A 20213-nucleotide genomic window follows, 5' to 3' on the forward strand; every position below is an offset into this window, starting at 1 on the left:
GCTCCTGTCACCGTGTTCACAGGGGTCTCAGGTTGAGGGAAGAGACGAGGATCTGACTCCATGGTTCACAAGGCTGATTTATTATTTTATGGTATATATTACATTAAAACTATACTAAAAGAATAGAAGAAAGGATTTCATCAGAAGGCCGGCTAAGAATAGAAAAAGAAGGAACGATAACAAAGGCTTGTGGCTCGGGCTCTGTGTCTGAGCCAGATGGACTGTGATTGGCCATTAACTAGAAACAACCACATGAGCCCAATCACAGATGCACCTGTTGCATTCCACAGCAGCAGATAACCATTGGTTACATTTTGTTCCTGAGGCCTCTCAGCTTCTCAGGAGGAAGCTCCCAAGGAAAGGGTTTTCCATAAAAGATGTGTGTGACACTGCTCCCCTCCAGGGCTTTGGCCCCGTGAGGCTCTGTGTGCGGCTCCCCCATCCCAGAGGTGCTGGGGTCCAGGGGCTGAGCAGGAGCTCCCTGGCAGCCAGCCCTGCCTGCTGCAGGTGCCTCTCCCTCTGCCAGCCCCGGCCTCCAGGTGATGCCGCTTTAATCACCAGTGAGAATGCAGCTCTGGAAATTGAGGCTTTAATGGAAATGAGTCATCTCTAAAGAGCTGCTGCGTTGGAAGCAGCAATTTGGAGCAGGGCTGTGTTAGACTCCGGGCTAGAGCCAAAATTAATGGAGAGCTCTCCAGCTTCCAGGAGTGTTCCCCTGCCCAGATCACTCTTCAACAAAAAACAATTACTTAAAATATTTCCTAATAGTCAACAGACTGCAGAGCAATATTTCTGCCTGTGATTGCATTGTGCCTGGCTGCTGTGGGGCCAGGCTGAGGGCTCCTGTCCCTTGCAGAGCCTTTGAGGTGATGGTCAGAGGGGTCTGAGAGCACCACCTGGGGCTACAAACAGCCAGGTCTGGGCAGTATCAGCCTAGTGCAACTCTCCATCCCTTGATATTTTATTTTTCATGTGTTTTTTATCCCAGTAATTGCAGTTTGAAATGGTTCTGCACTAGGAATGTGCTGTAATGACATTATTACAACCTGGTTTTTGCTGGGGTTCAAGTACCTGCTGTGTTGGAGGCAGCAGATGGGAGCTACAGGAGCTTTGAGAAGTCCCCTCTCGCTTTTGTGGTTTAAAAGAAAGCTGTGCTGTGGATGCAAAAGAGAGGAAAAGCTCCCAGCATCACTCCTCAGGCACCAGAATCCATGGAGCTGCTTCTCTTCTGCTCTCCTCAGATAAAAACAAAGTGTTTTGAGGCTGGAGTGGCCCTTTCTGCAGCTCAGAGGTGCAGAGCAAGCCCAGGCTCTGTGATGGAGAGTGGTGCCCCAGGCAGGGCCAGGACCATCACAGAGCCCCTGGCTCTGGTTCCTGGTTGTGGGAGTCGCTGCTGGACTGGCCAAGTTCAGTTCACTTGGGAAAACTCCTTCAGAATGCTCCATTTCCATTTGGGACAGAGCTCTGGGAAATGGGGGATGTGTCACACGCACGTGTTCTGCTGCTCCTGCACCGCGTGGATCCGTGCCAGGAGGGCCCTGGGCAAGGGAGAGGTCAGGGCTTGGTCCTAAGGCAGCAATTTCCTGAGCACGGAGCTCCCAGGTGAGGCCAGCTCTGCACACAGGCGTGTGCTGGGCATCTGCTGTCCCCCCTGAGGAACGGGTGACAGTCCTGGGAATGGGTGACAATCCTGGGAATGGGTGACATGCTTGGAACGGGTGACAATTCTTGGAATGGGTGACAGTCCTGGGAATGGGTGACAATCCCTGGAACAGGTGACATCCCAGGAACAGGTGACGTCCCTCAAACGGGTGACATGCTTGGAACAGGTGACATCCTTAGAACAGGTGACAGTCCTGGGAATGAGTGACAATCCTTGGAATGGGTGACAATCCTTGGAATGGGTGACATCCCTGGAACGGGTGACATCCCTTGAATGGGCGACATCCCAGGAATGGGCGACATCCTTAGAACAGGTGACAATCCCGGGAACGGGTGACATCCCAGGAACGGGTGACAATCCCTAGAATGGGTGACAATCCCTAGAATGGGTGACAATCCCGGGAACGGGTGACATCCCAGGAGCGGGGGACAATCCCAGGAACAGGTGACAATCCTTGGAATGGGTGACATCCCTGGAACAGGTGACATCCTTTGCTGCCCAAGGACATGAAGCCATGCCCTGGGACAGGCTGGGCAGCCTGGCGTGCTCCTGGAGCCCAGCTCTGCTTCTCCCAGGTGGGCAGACCCTGCCAGAGCCACACCCAGGGGGATTTTCCAGTTCCATTTTCAAATTTCAGTTTTGTTTTTCATTGCACAGACTCTTCGCAGAGTGGAAGCTTTGCTGCTCTCAGCAGAGCCCCTGAGGCCGTGGCTCTGGCCGTGCCTGTCACCTCCCAGCAGAGCTGGGCCCTTCCCTCAGCTCACATCTGCCAGCAGAGCTGGGGGTGCAGCCCATCCCTCCCTTTGTGCAAACTGCACTTCTTCTTAATACAGAGCAAGAGCTTCGAGACCTTTCATGGCTCCCTCTCATTCTTCATGAGCTACATATGTACATCATCTCCAGCACTCTGTCAGGGAACAGGGGTTTTCAATCAAAAAGACTGTCAGGAAAGCTGATTCACTAACAAGAAAGCTGTCAAGCTGTGACAGCTGCTGTCTTTGCAACCCCAAACAATCTGTTCAGTGCTAACTGTGACTTATGCTTGCATTTATTATCAGCAGTAATGAGTGCTGGCCTCGGCAGCAGTGCCGGGCTCACCTGGCTGCCTGGGGATCCAATCTCAGCGAGCTGGATGGGAGCCCTGTGCTGCAGAACAGCTCTGCCTCTGCCCTCTGAGCTCCTACCCAAACCCCAGAGCAGCCCTTTCCCTGCTTTTGTAGCTCGGTGTGGGTCTGGGGCTCCATCACTGCTGGGAGCTAACGAGGGTGGGATTTCTGATTTCCCCCTTTGCGTTGAGTAATGGATTTCAGTTTAAACACAACGTGTTTATCCACAGAAAGGAGTGAAGAAAGTTGGGCTGGTGCTTAATTATCCCAGCACCTGAGGCCACAAGATTCCCACCCTGGGAGGGGAAGGGCAGGACCTGAGGGCTCAGCAGGTGCTGCTGTCCAGGTGTCAGCACTCACGCTGTCAGCCTCTGAAATGAAACCAGAGCGAGAGCACCTTGACATCTCCCTCAAGCAAACTCTTCCAGCTCTGTCTCACCATCCCCAGATCTGCTTTGCTGCGGTTCTGGCTGATTGCTGCCAGCCTGGCCCGTGGCAGAGCGGGGCTGGAGCTGATTCCTCCTCCCTGCTGTGCTGCACACTGAGCGCTGCATCCCAGGAATTCCCCTCCTGCAGCTCTGCTGGGCCAAATTCCCTCTGTGCCCCGAGCCTGGGGTGCTCCCGCTGCACCCAGGGGTGCCTGGCCCTGCACCAGCAGGTTTGCTGTAGGTAACCAGCGTGTGGGGCACCTCTGGCAGCCCCTGGCTAGCTGTGGCCCCAGGTGAGGGCAATGAATCCATCAGGGAGCTGCAGCGTGGGCTCAGGTGTGTGCTGGTGGCTGTGCTGGGTTTGGGGGGTCACAGCCAGGCCCCAGATGGGTGTTTGGGGCTGGGCACTGCACAGGAGGATCCCAGCAGGGTCCCTATCCCAGGAAGGTGCCCCTGGGTGGTTTGTCCCTGCCCTCAGTGTCTCCTGCCTGCCCTCCCTGCTGCTGTGGGACTGCAGCAGGGCTCTGCCCGCATTCCTTCATTCCCCACCTACCCCCAGGGACTTGGCTCCTTCCTTCCCAACTTTCTTTCCTTGGAAAGCCACCAGCTTGCTGTAGTTCATCTTCTTCCCAACTTTGCTGCCAAAAGATCTACTTAGTAATTCCTGGAATCCACTGAAGTCCATTGCTTGTGCCTTCCCTGGAGGGAGGGAGGGAGGGAAGCAGCAGAGGCAAAGCCTGCTGTGAGTTCCCAGCCAGGCTCAGGGCCAGCTCTCCCTGCAGGCTGGCACAGCTGTGTGGCACTGTCCTGTCCCTGTCCCTCAGTGCCACTCTGGGCTGCTGAGGCTCGTTGGTCCCTGCCAGCCCCACTGCACTGGAGCATCCCCTGGGGCAGGAGCTGCCCTGGATGGGGCAGAGGGAGGAGGGTCCTGGCAGCTGGGGCAGAACCACAGAACTGGGAATGTCCTGGCCTGGGAGGGACCCACAGGATCATGGATCCAGCTCCTGCCTGCTCAGACACCCCAAATCCCACCTGGGCATCCCTGGCTGTCCAATCCAAACCCTCCTGGAGCTGCTGTGGCAGCCTCAGGGCTGTGCCCATTCCCTGGGGATCTGGGCAGTGCCAGCACCCTCTGGGGATGAACCTGTCCCAAAATCCACCCTAAACCCCCCTGGCCCAGCTGAGAGTGGGGACCCTGCCCTGCCCTGGGGTCTGGGGCTGTTCCAGCCCAGCCTGGCTCTGGTGTGCAGTGCTCCCAACCCTGTTTGATCCCAGATCCCCCTGCAGGGACACAGAGCAGGGTTAACAGATCCCCCTGCAGGGACACAGGGCAGGGCCAACAGATCCCAGAACAGGGCTAACAGATCCCCCTGCAGGGACACAGGGCAGGGCCAACAGATCCCAGAACAGGGCTAACAGATCCCCCTGCAGGGACACAGGGCAGGGCCAACAGATCCCAGAACAGGGCTAACAGATCCCCCTGCAGGGACACAGGGCAGGGCCAACAGATCCCAGAACAGGGCTAACAGATCCCCCTGCAGGGACACAGGGCAGGGCCAACAGATCCCAGAACAGGGCTAACAGATCCCCCTGCAGGGACACAGGGCAGGGCCAACAGATCCCAGAACAGGGCTAACAGATCCCCCTGCAGGGACACAGGGCAGGGCCAACAGATCCCAGAACAGGGCTAACAGATCCCCCTGCAGGGACACAGGGCAGGGCCAACAGATCCCAGAACAGGGCTAACAGATCCCCCTGCAGGGACACAGGGCAGGGCCAACAGATCCCAGAACAGGGCTAACAGATCCCCCTGCAGGGACACAGGGCAGGGCCAACAGATCCCAGAACAGGGCTAACAGATCCCCCTGCAGGGACACAGGGCAGGGCCAACAGATCCCAGAACAGGGCTAACAGATCCCCCTGCAGGGACACAGGGCAGGGCCAACAGATCCCAGAACAGGGCTAACAGATCCCCCTGCAGGGACACAGGGCAGGGCCAACAGATCCCAGAACAGGGCTAACAGATCCCCCTGCAGGGACACAGGGCAGGGCCAACAGATCCCAGAACAGGGCTAACAGATCCCCCTGCAGGGACACAGGGCAGGGCCAACAGATCCCAGAACAGGGCTAACAGATCCCCCTGCAGGGACACAGGGCAGGGCCAACAGATCCCAGAACAGGGCTAACAGATCCCCCTGCAGGGACACAGGGCAGGGCCAACAGATCCCAGAACAGGGCTAACAGATCCCCCTGCAGGGACACAGGGCAGGGCCAACAGATCCCAGTGCAGGGACATGAACAGGGCCAGCTGGAGCTGCGCCCCTTGGGTGCTGCTCAAGGAAGGGGTTTGTGTTCCATGCTAGAGCAGCTCCTTTAGTGGGGGATCAAACTGCATTTACAGGGCTGCCTTAGAGGGGAGGTGGGCAGAAAAGCGCTTTGCTGGAAAATAAAGGGATTAAAGAGATGCAGCAGTGAGATAGCCCCCAATGGACAGAGACACAAAGAACATCTTCCAACTTGCCTTTTCTTCTGCAGCTCCCTCTAGGTCTTTGTTTGCTCTGCTGCTTTCTGGGAGGCTTCATTAAGTTCTTTCCTCTTGTTTTTTTCATGCCTGAAACACCTGTAAAACAGATTGTCCGGAGTTCCTCTCTGGCAGCCTATGATTTATTAAGTATTATTTTGTGCTGCTGATTTTGATGTTTTCCACCCACATACCAATCACCCGTGAGTTATAAGCTTTGTGCTCAGCACCTCAGAGAGATTTCCTGTCCAAACCTAGAAATGGCACCCCAGGCAGGGATTTGGGGGATCCAGTGCTATCCATGAGCTGGACTGAGGGAGATGTGACATCCCAGTGACATCCCAGATGATCCCAGCAGGGAATGCCTGAGGCTGCTCTCTCCCGTGGGGATGGCACCACTGTTCAATTAATCCATGAGGGGATGGCACCACTGTTCAATTAATCCACCCTGAAAGTGCAGGGTTAGTAAAGGGAAGGCCTGAGTGGGAAAGTGGCACATTTAGATGGGATATTGGGGATATGGGAAGGGATTCCTGGCTGGGATGGGATTCCCAGAGCAGCTGTGGCTGCCCCTGGATCCCTGCAGTGCCCAAGGCCAGGCTGGACAGTGGAAGGTGTCCCTGCCATGGCATGGGTGGGAATGGGTGGGATTTGGGGTCCCTCCCAACCCAAACCATCCTGGGATTCAGTGAAAAGCTCAAAAGAGACCCTGTGCTCCATCCAGAACTGAATTCTTACCCCCATCTCCTGTGTTTGCATGTGCAATTTATGGAAATGTGCGTGTCAGGATGGCAGTGAGTCCAGATGCTGCTAAGTCACGGAGAAAAGCTGGAATACATCAGCCTGCAACTTGCTGAGCCCAGTGGTTGTTCCAGTCGTGTCTCTCAAATGTTTCTGCACGGCAGAGAAGGTTCTGACAGGAGGAGCCATTATGAAACCACTCCATTAATCTGGGGAGAGGGAGGGCTGCTGCGCTGAATAAATTAGAAAAATTAAATAATCCAGAGTGTCGAAAGCCCATCTTAATTATTTAAAGTACAAGTAACACTGTCTGGCTTGTTACTGCGTTGGTAAAACACTCGGAGGGTGCATATACAGAAAAGAATATATTTGAATATCGCTGATATCTGTTCTTCTGAGCACAAAACACATCTCAGAAAACCTGCTCTCTTACCTGGAATTTTTTATCTTAACACCCTGGAAAGCAATTTCACTAACAAAAGATGGCATTAGGATGCCAAATTAAAAGCTGATGAAAACAGGGAAAATAAAAGATCTTTTTTTTTCCTTGACATTTACAATTAATGCCACAGAAATGTTGGTTTAATCAGACAATATGGGGGCTCACAAAGGTGAAATTGGAAGTTTCCAGCCCTGAATGCTCATGTAAAAGTTAATAAATTCAGCTCGTAATCATTATGCACATGCTAGTTATAATAATTTACTGTCCATACCAAATCTTTATAAGCATTGTAATTAAATATAAAATGCACATTAGAATTATAATGAGTAATTAGGGCAACATAACTAATGTGCCTAAAAGTCCCGAAGCTCATTAAAATGTTAAAAGAGGAAACCTGCTGGAGCTGGAGCTGGAGCATTCCCTGTGCCCGGGAATGCCATGGGTCTAACTCTTCCTTTAGGCACTTGGAAGCATCATGGAGATAGTTGGGATGGGGAGCAGGTCCAGCAGGTCTTTGGGCTGGTTTTGAGCAGAACCTCCGGGGTTAAGTTTGGGTTTCCATGCGAAGGTATTGGGGAGATGCAGAGTGAGAACCAGGGACTGGTTTGGGTTGGGAGAGACCCTAAAGCCCATCTCACCCCACCCTTGATTATGACCCGTGGAGCAAATTGCCAGCTTTGTATGAAGACCTGAAGGCCACAGAAGTTTAAGTAGTGTAATAATAAAATTATCACTGGGTGAAAAAGTAGATTTTGGGGTTTTTGGAATAAGAGTTTTGGGGACAAGATGGAGGGACTTGGGGATGTCCAGCCTTTCTTCTTCTTCTTCTCTACCTCCATCTGCTGCTGTGATGCTGGCACTTTGGGATTGCTTTAGAGTAGAAGCTCACTGTTTAACATAGGTGACAGGTATTGGAAAATTTATAATTATAAATATGTTATACATAGTTTGTAGTATAAAGAGATAACACTGCCCCAGGGGCAGTCAGAGTGCCTGGAACTGTCCTGCTGGACTGACCTCGGCAGGGCAGGAGAAATATTTTTATAGATAAGATACAATAAACAACTCTGAGACTGAGATCTGAAGAGCTCCGACTCATGTTCGAACGTGCGGGCCGAAACAGAGACTGTGCACGTGTCCAGGAGCTGCAGCAAACTGCAACCTCCCGAGACCCCGCCACCCTTCTGCCCAGCCCCTGCTGTGGGACGCACAGATCTGTGCTTTTGGGGACAGTAAATGTGAGGTGGCCAGGGCCAGCTGTCCCTGTGTCCTAGGGGACAGACGTGCAGGACATGGGGAGCGCTCCCGCGCGGCTCCAGCCCCCCCCCAAAAGCCTTTCCCAGCAAGGCACTCACAGCCCGCGGGGAAATTGCTACCGAGCAGTTCCTGTAACTCGTTTCCAAGGCAGGAATTAGGCTTTGTTTGAAGTGCCCTGCTCGGCAGGGATGAGCCACGGGAGGGGATTGAACAAGGAGCCACTGTGGGGACAGAAACCTCCGGATCTGAGTCACAGGAGCCAGCGCTGCCGACAGACGCAGATAATCGCATTTTCCCTCTATCATTTTATCTAACTGTTATTTAGCAGACCCAGAGATGACAAATGCATTTTAAATTATTCGTTTTACGCCAGGTTTTCTTGTTAAGATCCCTGTTAGGTTTTATTGCGGTGTCTCGCTCGGCCGTTGATTTGTCTGGATAACGCTGCCCTGGGAGCTGTGGGGGGCTGGCACCCCTTCCCTCCTCCTGCAGCCTCCCTCAGCCTCCCCCTCCCAGCCTCTCTCCCTCCTCCTGCTGCCCATTTTCAGCCAAGGTGTTATTTCCTCGCTGGTGTTTCTTGCTGTTGGTGCTGGGCTGCTCAGCAGGAATCCCTCCCCTCGCACCTGCCATGGGGAAGCTCAAGTGGGATTTGAGGGAGGGCTGGAGCTGGAGTCTCACAGGTCCCACTCCTCCCTTCGGCCTCAGCTTCTCTTTAACCACATTTCTGCTCCCTGGTGTTGTCGCTCCCCGTTGCAGGGCAGCCCTGGGCAGCGTGAGCAGCAGGTCTGGGGTGTGGGATCTCACCTGCAGCTGCTCAGGCTTCCAGGGCTGATGGATTTCTGGCTCCTTAATTAGTGCTCCAGGAGCACAGCTGCATCCCACAGTTTGTCTTTAGAGTACAAGCCATAAAATAAGCTGACAGTGATAAATCCAGGAGATGGTGGCTCCAACAATCTCCGCTTTGTGTTTCCGTGCCTGTACTAACCAGGGATTTCCTGGAGCAGGGAACATTGATTTCCATTCTTGTTCTGAACAAACAGGAGCTGAAATCCTCCTCAAAGGGAGATCTGAGAAAATTTCCTCCTCAGAAGTTTTCCAGTAGTTTCCAAGCCAGCAGCAGAGCCTGGAATTGTTATTTGGAGCTGGGATGCAGCTGGCATCCCCATCCCAGCTGCCCATGAAGCAGCAGTAAGCTGCAGGGTTTTATGCACCAGCTCATCCTGAAACACATTGTCAGGGATGTTCTGCCTTTGTGTAAAAAACAGCCAGCCAAGCAAGACAAAAATATCCCCAAAACAGCAGGGAGGAGGTGAGCAGGCCCAGGGGGAAGCAGCAAGGTGGTGCCTCTTAGGAACAGGGGCTTGGGACGTGACTCAGGCCTTCACTCATTTCTTACTTGCTCTTCCAGTGGTCACATCCTTGACACAGCCTGGGGGAAGGAGTGGGAATGTTTCAAGTGTCCCTGTTGTTTTTATGGAGTCACAAAAACAATCTGTATTTTTTCTTATGCAGATTATGAAGGAGTCACGCAAATTGCTTATACGTGTATTGTCCCTTTCAATCGTTGATGTTTCCGGGTGAAAGCTAACGGATTTATGGATTGGTGCTGTAATCATTGGATGAGGAAGCTGGAGGCAAGGGCTGAGTGTGCCTGTCTGAGAGGCTGACTGAGGGAGGATGGCAGAGGGAGCAGCAGCTCTGCTTTAGCCCCAGGTGAAACTCCCTCTCCCAGTTTAGCTAAAATCAGGGATTGTGCTGAGCGCTGCGTTTGCCGTGCCTGGCCATGGCAGCTGTGCCCCCAGCACATTCCCTTCCTGCAGAGTGGGACAGAGCCCTGCTGGGAGGGGGCACTGGCTGTCACTGCCCTGCAGGCTCGCAGGAAACATCCCCACCTGTGCCATTGACCACCGCCCAGGGACTGGCAAAGGCACAGCTTGCCCTGGATTTGGGCACGTGGGGCTGTGCAGAGCTGGGTGTGGGGCACTACCAGGGTAAAGCACACAAAGAAAATCCCTCAGAAGGGTCTGGGATGATCCACACAGGATTTGGCAATGCAGAAGGCAGTGCAAAGGACAGGGATGCAGAGATAAGGCTGCACAAGGGCTTAGCAGCGCTCAGTCGTTGAGTGTTTCAGATTTACAAAGCGATTTGGTGGGGTAACAAATCCGTTTACTGTAATTACAGCAAAGCTCAGCTACAGAGCTGAGATAGCTGCACCGATCCATAATCAATCCACACTCAGGGAAAACCCGGTGTGCACCTGTTTCCAGATGTGGAAATAGCCTCTCCAAAATTCCCTGTGCTTCAGTGAGGAGGTGGGGATGGGTGGGGGTCACTCAGCGCTGCTGCTCTGGGGCTGAAGGTGCTTCCTGTGGCCACCACCAAGCTCCATCCTGGCCACAGCCCAAGCCAGCACATCCTGGGCTTCTTCCCAGCTTTTCTGAGAGCTGCTGGCAGGGCCAGGCTCGGCTGGGGTGGTCCCAGGACCCTTCAGCACTCGGGTGGTTCAGCCAGGGCTCCTGAGGAGCTCCTGGATCCGGGCTGGGGGAGCAGCACCACACAATGTGAGGGGAGCAGAGCGAGGCACGCAGAGCTCCACGGGCCCATAAACACCTTAAAGCAACATCTGGAGAGCTGCTCGGGAAAAAATAAACAGATTTTTATTTATAAGTTATGTGGTTTGGTTTTTACAGCGTTTTGATGATGCACATAAATTATTGTTTAAAACCAGAGAACGTAAAAAGTTCCGGGAGGAGGCAGTTGTTGCCTTTGATAATCTCTTTCCTGAGGAATTTGCTGTGTTTTATTTTCAGCTGGCGGTCCCTTCTGCTGGCAACTGGAAAACCTGACAATTGCTTTTCATCTTTATTTGTGTCTGTAGTTCTAAGCTCAAAAAGTTTATTACTATTTACAGTGTTTACTATTTAAAAAGACAAAATGCACTTACTGAAGCAACTCCACACGTGGTGGAATGATGGGAAAGTCACTTTTCTCTGATATTTGTGATTGGCTCATCGTTTTGGAGGTTTACTCCTTTAGTCTGAGATCTCAGAGGTTTGGGGGTGTGTGCAGCTGATGCAGGAGATCAGGGACCTGCCACACCCTCGCAGTGACAGGGTCCCCCAGTGCCAGGGGCTCCTGCGCCTTTCCCAGTGCTCAGGATTTAAACACTGATCGCTAATTAAAGAGTGCCGCTGGCCGTGGGCTGTGTTGGGGGACTGAAAAGCAGCTTTTTGCAGGACTGCATTGTGTCTCTCTGCGTCTCAGCTGGGTTTCCACGCCGGGCACACGGAGTGTGCAGAGTGGGATGTGCAGCGTGGGATGTGCAGTGTGGGATGTGCAGAGCGGGATGTGCAGTGTGGGATGTGCAGAGTGGGATGTGCAGTGTGGGATGTGCAGTGTGGGATGTGCAGTGTGCACCAGTGCAGGTTGTGCAGTGTGGGATGTGCACTGTGGGATGTGCACTGTGGGTTCCCACACCAGGCACACACAGCAGGATGTGCAGTGTGGGATGTGCAGTGTGGGATGTGCAGTGTGGGATGTGCAGTGTGGGTTCCCACACCAGGCACACACAGCAGGATGTGCAGTGTGGGATGTGCAGTGTGGGATGTGCAGTGTGGGATGTGCAGTGTGGGTTCCCACACCAGGCACACACAGCAGGCTGTGCAGTGTGGGATGTTTTCCCTCTCTGGATGGAAACGTGCCTCAAGCTGGAGCAAAGCCCCTGGAGGGGCCGAGAGGAGCAGCGGCGTTGGGTGACCTGCCTGTCCAGATGCCAATGTCCGTTTATTTCACAATTCTTATTTTTCAGTTGTCCCCACAATTCAGGAACTTAAATCCAGCGGTGTGGTGCTTGGAGGGAACGGCCTGATCCGGTGCGAAGGTGCAGGAGTGCCTGCCCCGCTCTTTGAGTGGTACAGAGGAGAGAGGAAGTAAGTAGCCCCTGCTCGCCCACCCTCGTGTGCCAGGGCTGCTGCCAGCCTGGGGCTGCCCCGGGGTGCCCATTCCAGCAGCTTCCCGGCCCCAGCAGTGGTGCTGGGAGCTGCTGGAGCTGCCCCGTGGCTCCTGTTGTGGCAGAGGGGAAATGGCAACAGCCTGACATCCAAAGGAGCCGCAGGAGCTCCAGCCTTTGAAGGGTGACAGCCAGAAAAGCACTGGGAAAAGCTGCAGAGAGGATTTCTGTTTAATTTGTCTTCCTCACCTTTGAGGGCAAGGCTTTGAGGCAGAGTGAGGGGTGCCCTGGTTGTGCTCCCTGGTGTGAGCCCTGCAGGTCGCTGCAGCCAAGGGGTCAGGGGAGCACTGAACCCTCAAACCTGGCCTGTGTTCTGGGTTTGTGTGGGCCCTTCTGGGTCAGCAACAGCATCTCTGCAGAGCCCCTTTGTTCCCAAGGCAGCTCATTAAACAGGGAGGTGGTTTGCTTTCCAGCAGGACATTTTACAGCTCTGGGCCTTTGCAGGAGCTCATTTCTCTTGGGCTCACACGCTGCTGCAGAGGCAGGTGGATATTGTCCCTTGGAGCTGGCAAGCTTCGGGAATTTCCCAGCCTCCAAGTGCTGGGTTTGTCAGCTCGAACATCCCATTAAACCTGGGAGCTGGCAGGAGAATATTAATGACCCTTTTTCACAGAAAGCCATCTGTCAGCTCCTTCCTCAGCTGCTCCTCTCCTGCAGCACGAGCTGCTGTCCTCCTCCCTCTGCTGAGCCATGGCATCCCACCATGTCCTGAAGCTTCTCTTCAGCTGATCTTTCCTGTAAGGACAGGAGTGTTTCCCTGTGCTGGTGAGATCCATCTGCACCCCATTTCCACGGCTGCTCGTGGCTGTGTTGTGCTGTGCCCATCCCGGGGCCATTGCAGCACAAACGCCCCTTCTGAGGGAATATTTCAGAGCAGGTTTTGGCACTCCGGGTTCAATTAGCAGCTCCCAGCATGCTGATCACCTTTCTGTGTGTAGCTCTGCCCAAACTCCTCCCTGCTGAGCACGTCCAGTGCCATGGCAGCAGCAGGAGAGGCCAAGCAGGGCATTTCAGGACACCCAGGCTGTGCTTGTGCTCCTGTGCTGGTGGGAGTTTCACCCCAGCAGGAAAAGCTCTGTGCTGCTGGCTCTTGCTGCTCAAACCCTGGGCTCAACCTAGTGCTCCATCCTTTCAGGAGCTGGGCTCTGGTGATCCTCGGGGGTCCCTTCCAGCTCAGGGCATCCTGTGAGCTCTTGCTGGGGATCTCTGAGCCCCATCCCTTGCAGGAAAGGGGAAAATACCCAGAGGTGGTTTCTTTTGCTGGTTTTGGATCCAATGTCTCCCCTCTGCCTCTGGATGATGGGTGGCCAGCTCAGGGTGAGCACTGGCCAGCTCAGGATGGACCTTGGCTAGCTCAGCATGAGCCATGGCCAGCTGAGGCCCTGCTTTGGTGCAGAGCTGGGAAGGCTCAGCTCTCTCCCAGGAGCATCTCCATTACCCTGCAGATAATCTGCAGTTGTGCTCCACGGCTGAATTTGCTCCCTGCTGGATTCTCGGCTAACACAATAGAGAGGATCCCATTTTTGTCAGATACTCTTGGGCTGGGACTCCTCTTTCTTAGAAATCTGGATGCATTGTTCAATAAATTAGCAGTGGGAGTTAGCCCTGCAATCATAAGTGTGTGTGCAGTGTCTGAAACAAGGCTTTTGGGGGTGGAAATTGCATTGTTGTTACTGAGATTGATGCGAATCCAAAAGCACCATTCCCGGGCTCCAGGGATCACCTCATCATAAAATACCCATTAAAGCTAAACACAGAGGCAGTAACAGACTGCACTGAGTTACAGTTATTGCTCTTTGAGGCAGGGAGGGCTGATTCTGCTAATCACTGACTTCCCAGGAGCTCTGTTCAGTAAATTCCCACAGGTGCTGGTGCACAGGGTGGGGAGAGCTGGAGAAAATTTGGGGAGAAGTTAATAAATCATCTCAAAATTGTCCTAGAAACATCACATGGTTGGGTTGGAGGGGATCTTGATGTTTATGCCATTCCAGCCCCCTGCCATGGGCAGGGGCACCTTCCTCTATGCCAGGGAGCTCCAAGGGGGCTCCAGGGCCACTTCCAGGGATGGGTGTCAGAAGTGTGTGTGGCTTTGGAGGTTGTTGGGGATCCCCTGTGCAGAGCACAATGGCTTCACTGTGCCAGCTGTGAGCCCAGTCTGCTCCCAGGCTGTGTGCTGGGCTTGCAGAAATTAGAGCTCAGACATTAACCAGCCACAGGGAAGAAGCCCAGAAGTCACCCAAATGAAATATTAAAGTATTAATTCCCTTTCCCTTCTCAAAGCAAACAAGACTTACATTTGAAATGACAAAGCTCATTATCATGGCTTCATCAATTACAGCACGGCACAGGTATTCTGGGATGGCAGCAGAGCAGGGCCTGGGGCTGGCACTGGGGGAGCTGGGGATGCCTGGGATCCATCCTGGGATGAGGAGGGGCTGGCTCTGCCCTGGGTGAGGGGCACAGAGCAGAGGGAAGGGGCGTGCAGGGCAGCTGCACACATCCAGAGTGCTGTTGTGCACACTCAGAACACTGTTGTACACACACAGAGAGCTGTTATACACACACAGAGTGATATTGTGCACCCCAGAACGCTGTTGTACACACCCAGAACACTGCTGTACACACACAGAGAGCTGTTGTGCACCCAGATCACTGTTGTATACACACAGAATGCTGCTGTACACACAAAGAGTGCTGCTGTGCACTCCCAGAGTGCTGTTGTACACACACAGAGAGCTGTTGTGCACCCCCAGAGTGCTGTTGTGCACGCCCAGAACACTGCTGTACACACACCCAGAGTGCTGTTGTGCACACCCAGAACACTGTTGTACACCCCTCAGGATGCTGTTGCAGCCTGGCAGTCACTGGGTGAGGCCCAGCAATAAATGATTATATAATAAACGCTTATATAATAAACGATTACACAATAAATGATAACTGTGAGCTCAGTGCTGAGCGTGGCCGGGCCATACACAGAGCACAGAATTCCCCAGGAGCAGTTCCTGCTCCTCCAGCTGCACACGGACACCCCTGGGCGGCCCTGGCCAGCCCCTGCTCTGGGAACTGTGTGCTCATCCATCTGCATCCCTGCCCAGCCCCGTGTGCTCCAGGATTCCACCCCTGGGCAGCCCGCCCATCCCTGCCCAGCCCTGTTTGCTCCAGGGTTCCAGCCCTGGGCAGCCCTGGCCAGCCCCTGCTCTGGGAACTGTGTGCTCATCCATCTGCATCCCTGCCCAGCCCTGTTTGCTCCAGGGTTCCAGCCCTGGGCCCCCAGTGCCAGCCCCGTGCCAGCAGGGCTGCAGGGAAGGGATGTGGGGACAGTGACAGGGGAAGGGCCCCAGCTGGCACCCCTGGGCAGCCTGAGGGGCACCAGGTCACAGCAGGCAGGCACTCTCACCTGTTTGGAGGCACATGTCACCTGGGACAGGGCATGGTGACAGCAAAGACCCCGACACTCCGTTGTTTCTGGGGGAAAAAGGAGGTGAACCTTACAGCTGAAATGGAGATGGGGCAGCTCACACTCTGGCTATGGGCCAAAGGTGGGGATCTGGCTTGGAAACAGCTGGGGCAGACCACAGGATCCCAGACTGGGCTGGGTGGGAGAGGACCCTAAACCCCCCCAGTGCCCCCCCTGCCATGGCAGGGACACCTCCCACCATCCCAGGCTGCTCCAGCCCCAGTGTCCAGCCTGGCCTGGGATCCAGGGGCACCCTGGATGCTGCTCTGGGCACCTGTGCATGGGAACAGCACAGCAGGGGCGTTTGGGAGTGAAGGACTCTTCTGGAATTTTCTGCAGCAGAGGCAGGAAGCACAGGGACAGCCATTGGTGGGGTTAGAGGAGAACATCCACATGCAAAGGCTGAAGGGACAAATTTCCACCTGGCACACAAGTTTTCTCTTTCTGGACCAAAGGTGACTCTTCCAAGAGCAGCGTTCACCCCAACGCAGGCGCTGCAATCCCATTTTTCTGTGTTTTCATGCCCATGGGGTGTGACACGTCCTCTCCCCAGCCCTGGGCTGGAAGGGCAGGCTCCTTTACAGCAACACAACCTGCCCAGGGAGGAGAAATCCCTGTCTGAGCAGCACCTGCAGGGCTCTGATGGCAGGAGAGGCACTCCCATAGCAATGAGCAGTGTTCAGTCCACAACCTGCACAAGTGCAATTAGTGACACATTTGCCAAGGTTTTCAGACAGAACGGTGGAAGATGGCACTAATTCCCAGGATATATGATTATATCCTTCAATATAGCAGAGAAAAATTGCATTCCTAATCCAAAACTCTGCTCCTTATGGGAAATGGAAGGAATTATGAGTAATAACTGTGGCGAGTTTTTAATAACACGGTTCCCCTTCTCGTCTCCTTGTTTGATCAGACGTGGTTTGCCTAGGACAACATCATTAACTTGGTTCTCCTGCTTTGTCCTGGTGCCCAGCAATGCTCCTGGCGTGGCTTTGGGAGCAGTGTCCACACACCTGCATTTTCCCTGTGAATTTGGGGTGGGAAGCTCAAAGCTGGGTGAGAAGAGTCCTGATTTGGCTTTTTTCTCTGCTTCATTACCTGATCCTGCCCAGGCTGCTGCCTCAGCAGCGCTGCTGGAGCATTTTGTCCCTAATTGCAAGGCTCATTTGCAGCTGTAGAGCCCCATAAACAAAACCACGGTCACAATCCTGGCTCCTAATCCTCCCCTGCCACCAGCCAGAGCTGTGAAAGCGCACAACAAACTCCAGAGCCGGAAAAGACCCCCTTGAAATGACAAAGACTCTCTTAGAAAGGCTTACCAGGACCCCTTTCTGCCCCAGGGAGGGTATTTCAATTCCCAGTTGGCTGTGCCCAGTTTAAAATCCAAGCTCTGCATCCAGGGGTTTCTGTCCCTGCTCCTCCAGGCAGGGAGGGCTGTGGCTGTTTCTCTTCTCTCAGCTGCAGGACATTGAGGCAGCACTGTTCCCCGCAGCACCCCCAGCCCAGGGCTCCCCAGAGTGCCAGGAATTGTGCTCAGCAGTCACAAAGAGCTCACCGTGCTCCCGGGGCTGCCTGTAAAACCAGGAAAGACAAGAGAGCTGTGAAAAATAAAAAAAATAAATAAAAATCTTGGTTGTGGTATATGAGTTATAGACATTTTCTTTTTGCTTTCTAGACTGATCAATGGTCAACAAGGAATCACTATTAAAAATTATAGTACAAGATCCCTTCTTACTGTTACCAATGTGACAGAAGAGCACTTTGGCAACTATACTTGTGTCGCTGCCAACAAGCTAGGGACGACCAATGCCAGCCTGCCTCTCAACCGTAAGTAACGGGGACGTGTGGCCAGAGCTCTGGTTGCTTCCTCCCGGCCCCGAGGGTCCCAGAGCCAGGGGGAGCAGAGTGTTTGTTCCCCCTGAGCACCTGGAAATGCCCCCGTGCCCGTCGGGGCTCGGCGTTCCGCGCATTCTGAGCTTGGGGTCCGTGCTTGGGGTCCGTGCTTGGGCTCTCTGCTTGGGCTCTGTGCTTGGGCTTGTGCTGTGTTTTGGGGCATCAGGGGCTGTGGCTGTGCCAGCAATCCCAGCTAACCCACCCTGCCGTGGTGGTGCACAGTGGGCACAGGCAGAGCTTCCTGTGGTTCTGTGGTTCTGTGGTTCTGGTTCCTGCTCCCAACCCCAGGTCCCTATGGGAGCACTGCCAGCCAGGGGCAGAGATTTTCCAGCACGTTCCCAGGAGCAGCCTGAGCTGCAGAGCTGGGATGTGCCAGGGCTCTGTCCCACCTGGCCCGGCAGTGGCTGGTGCAGAGCAGAGCAGTCTCTTGGAGAAGACAGCGAGCAGTGTGAGAGGGGAAAAGCTGGATGCTCGGTGTGGAGGCTGCCCAAAGGGGCCCCAAGGTGCTGTTGGGGAGGGATTTTTAGCTGTGCCTTGGTGGCATTTCAGTGCTGCTGGGTGTTCAGCCATCTGCTGCTGGATCCAGAGGTGTTCCTGGCGCAGCTCTGGTGCTGCTCTGTTGTTCTGATGGTGATAAAAGAGAGACAAAACTCTGGGTGTATCCTACACGTAAAGACATTCCTCACTGCGTGGAAATGTAGAGTTTCAGTTGCTCAAATCCCACAATTACTGCCTTCCTTCCATGAAATTTCCTCCTCAGCCTACTCCCCATACGATGAGTGTTGTCAGGAAGCTCTGAATTCCTGCAGAAGAGATGTAACAGGCACAAAATAACAGGGAACCTTTGCTGCCATTTATTTAATATTTCAGGGATCATTACCAAAGCGGGAACGACATTACGCTTATTTTAAACAGAAAATGCAAGTGAAAACAAAGGAATATTAAGCCAGAAGGAGCTGGAATTTGGTGTATTTGCAATTCAGAGCAGGTAGAAGGAAGGTCTGGCTTCATTTGAACAGAGCAGAGCTGAATCTGTCTCTGAGCTGCTGCCAGGATTTTTTCCATCTTAAATTGTAAGGTGCCTTGTAGCCACCCTTACAAAGCACTTTGAGAGGCAGAGGTTGAAAATGTCATAGAAGTACCAAGTGCATTGGTACAAATCATAAAAATAGATGTTCTCCATCATGAAAGAAAGGGGAGGTGGGGAGCAGAATGGTCTGAGAGAAAATTCTGGAAATCTGGGTCTGCTCCTGACCTCGGGAGGGAAATGGGGGGATGTTGGCTCAGAGGTCTGACTCAGAGAGCAAGCTTAAATGTCTTCTTTTATTCTGTGATTGTTTTAATCCAGCTCTCCAAGCAAGGAGAGCTGTCCTAAAGGTGGTGATCTGGGTTTTGGTTGGGAATGAGGATCATTTGGTGAAGTGTTTCCTCTGCTTATAATTTACATTAATATTATCTAGAAGCATTATCCCTTTAAAAAAAACGACAAAAACAAAAGGTAACAATAATTCTCAGGGTAGCAGCTTGTCAAGTGTGGACTCCTTAATCCTTGGTTGTGCTGCGAAGCTCTTGCATTTCACTTTGCTGGCAGGGAGAGTGGCCATATGTGCTGGTTCAGGTACGTGCAGGGAGCTGCGAGCTCTGCCCGCCCGCCTGCAGCGCTCAGGAACCGAATGTGGGGCTCAGGGGAGCTCCATTGGCTACTGAGCAGGGCTGGAACAGAACTGCTGCCCTATTTCAGGGCCTGGGGCTGCGCTGGGGTCACACAGCCTGAGGTTCTTCACAAAACCTGGCAGTCCACAGGAAGCACCCTTGCCCTTTCCTAACAGCTGCCAGAGAAATTGCTTTTTACATGGCTGGTTCTGTGATCCAGAGGTGTTGCCGGTGTCCAGGTTCACACAGAATCCTTGGACATACTGCCAGTAACTAGGAAAACCCGTAAATAATAGTGAGAAGCTGCCCACGAGGTCAGGAGTGACATTAGGAAGGAGAAGGAGCCTTGTGAGAGGGATGTGGTGATATTTTCTGCGCTGATTTCATCGCAGGAGGACTTCCCTGAGCCAGCACCTGCCTGGTTGGTGGCACACGTTTGGAATCTTGTCTCCGCCCTGCGGAGGCACCAGAGCATGCCCTCCATTTCCATGTGCTGCTTGCCTCGTGTGCTGGTCCCTGCAGGAGATCCCTGACTGAACTCGTGCATTAACGCTCCCAGTGCAGGGGCTGCGTGTCAGAGACATAAATAACAGGAGTGTTCTCCCCCAGAGTAACGGTGTACATGGCCCTCAGAGCTCCCCAGAGGCACCAGAGCCCTGGGGCTGGCTCAGGGTCCCTGCAGAGGGAAGGGCCCTGCTGTGACCCCTCTGCTGACCCACAGCCCAGCACTGTCCCCACGGCCATTCCTGCAGGGCTGCTGCTCTGCCACACCTGGCAACCAGGACCAGAGCTCTGGGGGCTCCAGAGATCTCCTCAGCCGTGGAATGAGGTCTGGGAGGCCTTTTCCAGGCTGAATGGAGGGACCTGAGGGCACAGCCCTGCTGCTGTCCCCGCTCCTGGCAGGCGTTGCACTCGCTGCCTGTGACCAGAGAGCCTCCGCACTGTGGGCACCTCACAGCCCTGCTTCTTCCTCCTCTGGCACCTTTCCTGCGGGTTTTCCTGGCTGTTCCAGCCTGTGCAGCCCGGGGGGGAGAAGG

At 53.8% G+C, this 20213-nt stretch overlaps 1 protein-coding gene across 1 annotated transcript in view; it reads left to right on the forward strand.

The window, feature by feature from the left end:
* NEGR1 (neuronal growth regulator 1) overlaps positions 1 to 20213 on the forward strand; it is a gene marked incomplete at its 5' end in the record, with an annotated part of 99363 nt that overhangs the window by 41689 nt on the left and 37461 nt on the right. Inside the window, 2 exons of the mRNA XM_005429165.2 lie at positions 11970 to 12090; positions 17306 to 17457. Coding sequence (XP_005429222.1) covers positions 11970 to 12090; positions 17306 to 17457 — 273 coding nt within the window. The remainder of the gene's footprint in view (positions 1 to 11969; positions 12091 to 17305; positions 17458 to 20213) is intronic.

The sequence above is a fragment of the Geospiza fortis genome, unplaced genomic scaffold (assembly GCF_000277835.1).
Source record: "Geospiza fortis unplaced genomic scaffold, GeoFor_1.0 scaffold496, whole genome shotgun sequence".
In the NCBI taxonomy this organism is placed as follows: Eukaryota; Metazoa; Chordata; class Aves; order Passeriformes; family Thraupidae; genus Geospiza; species Geospiza fortis.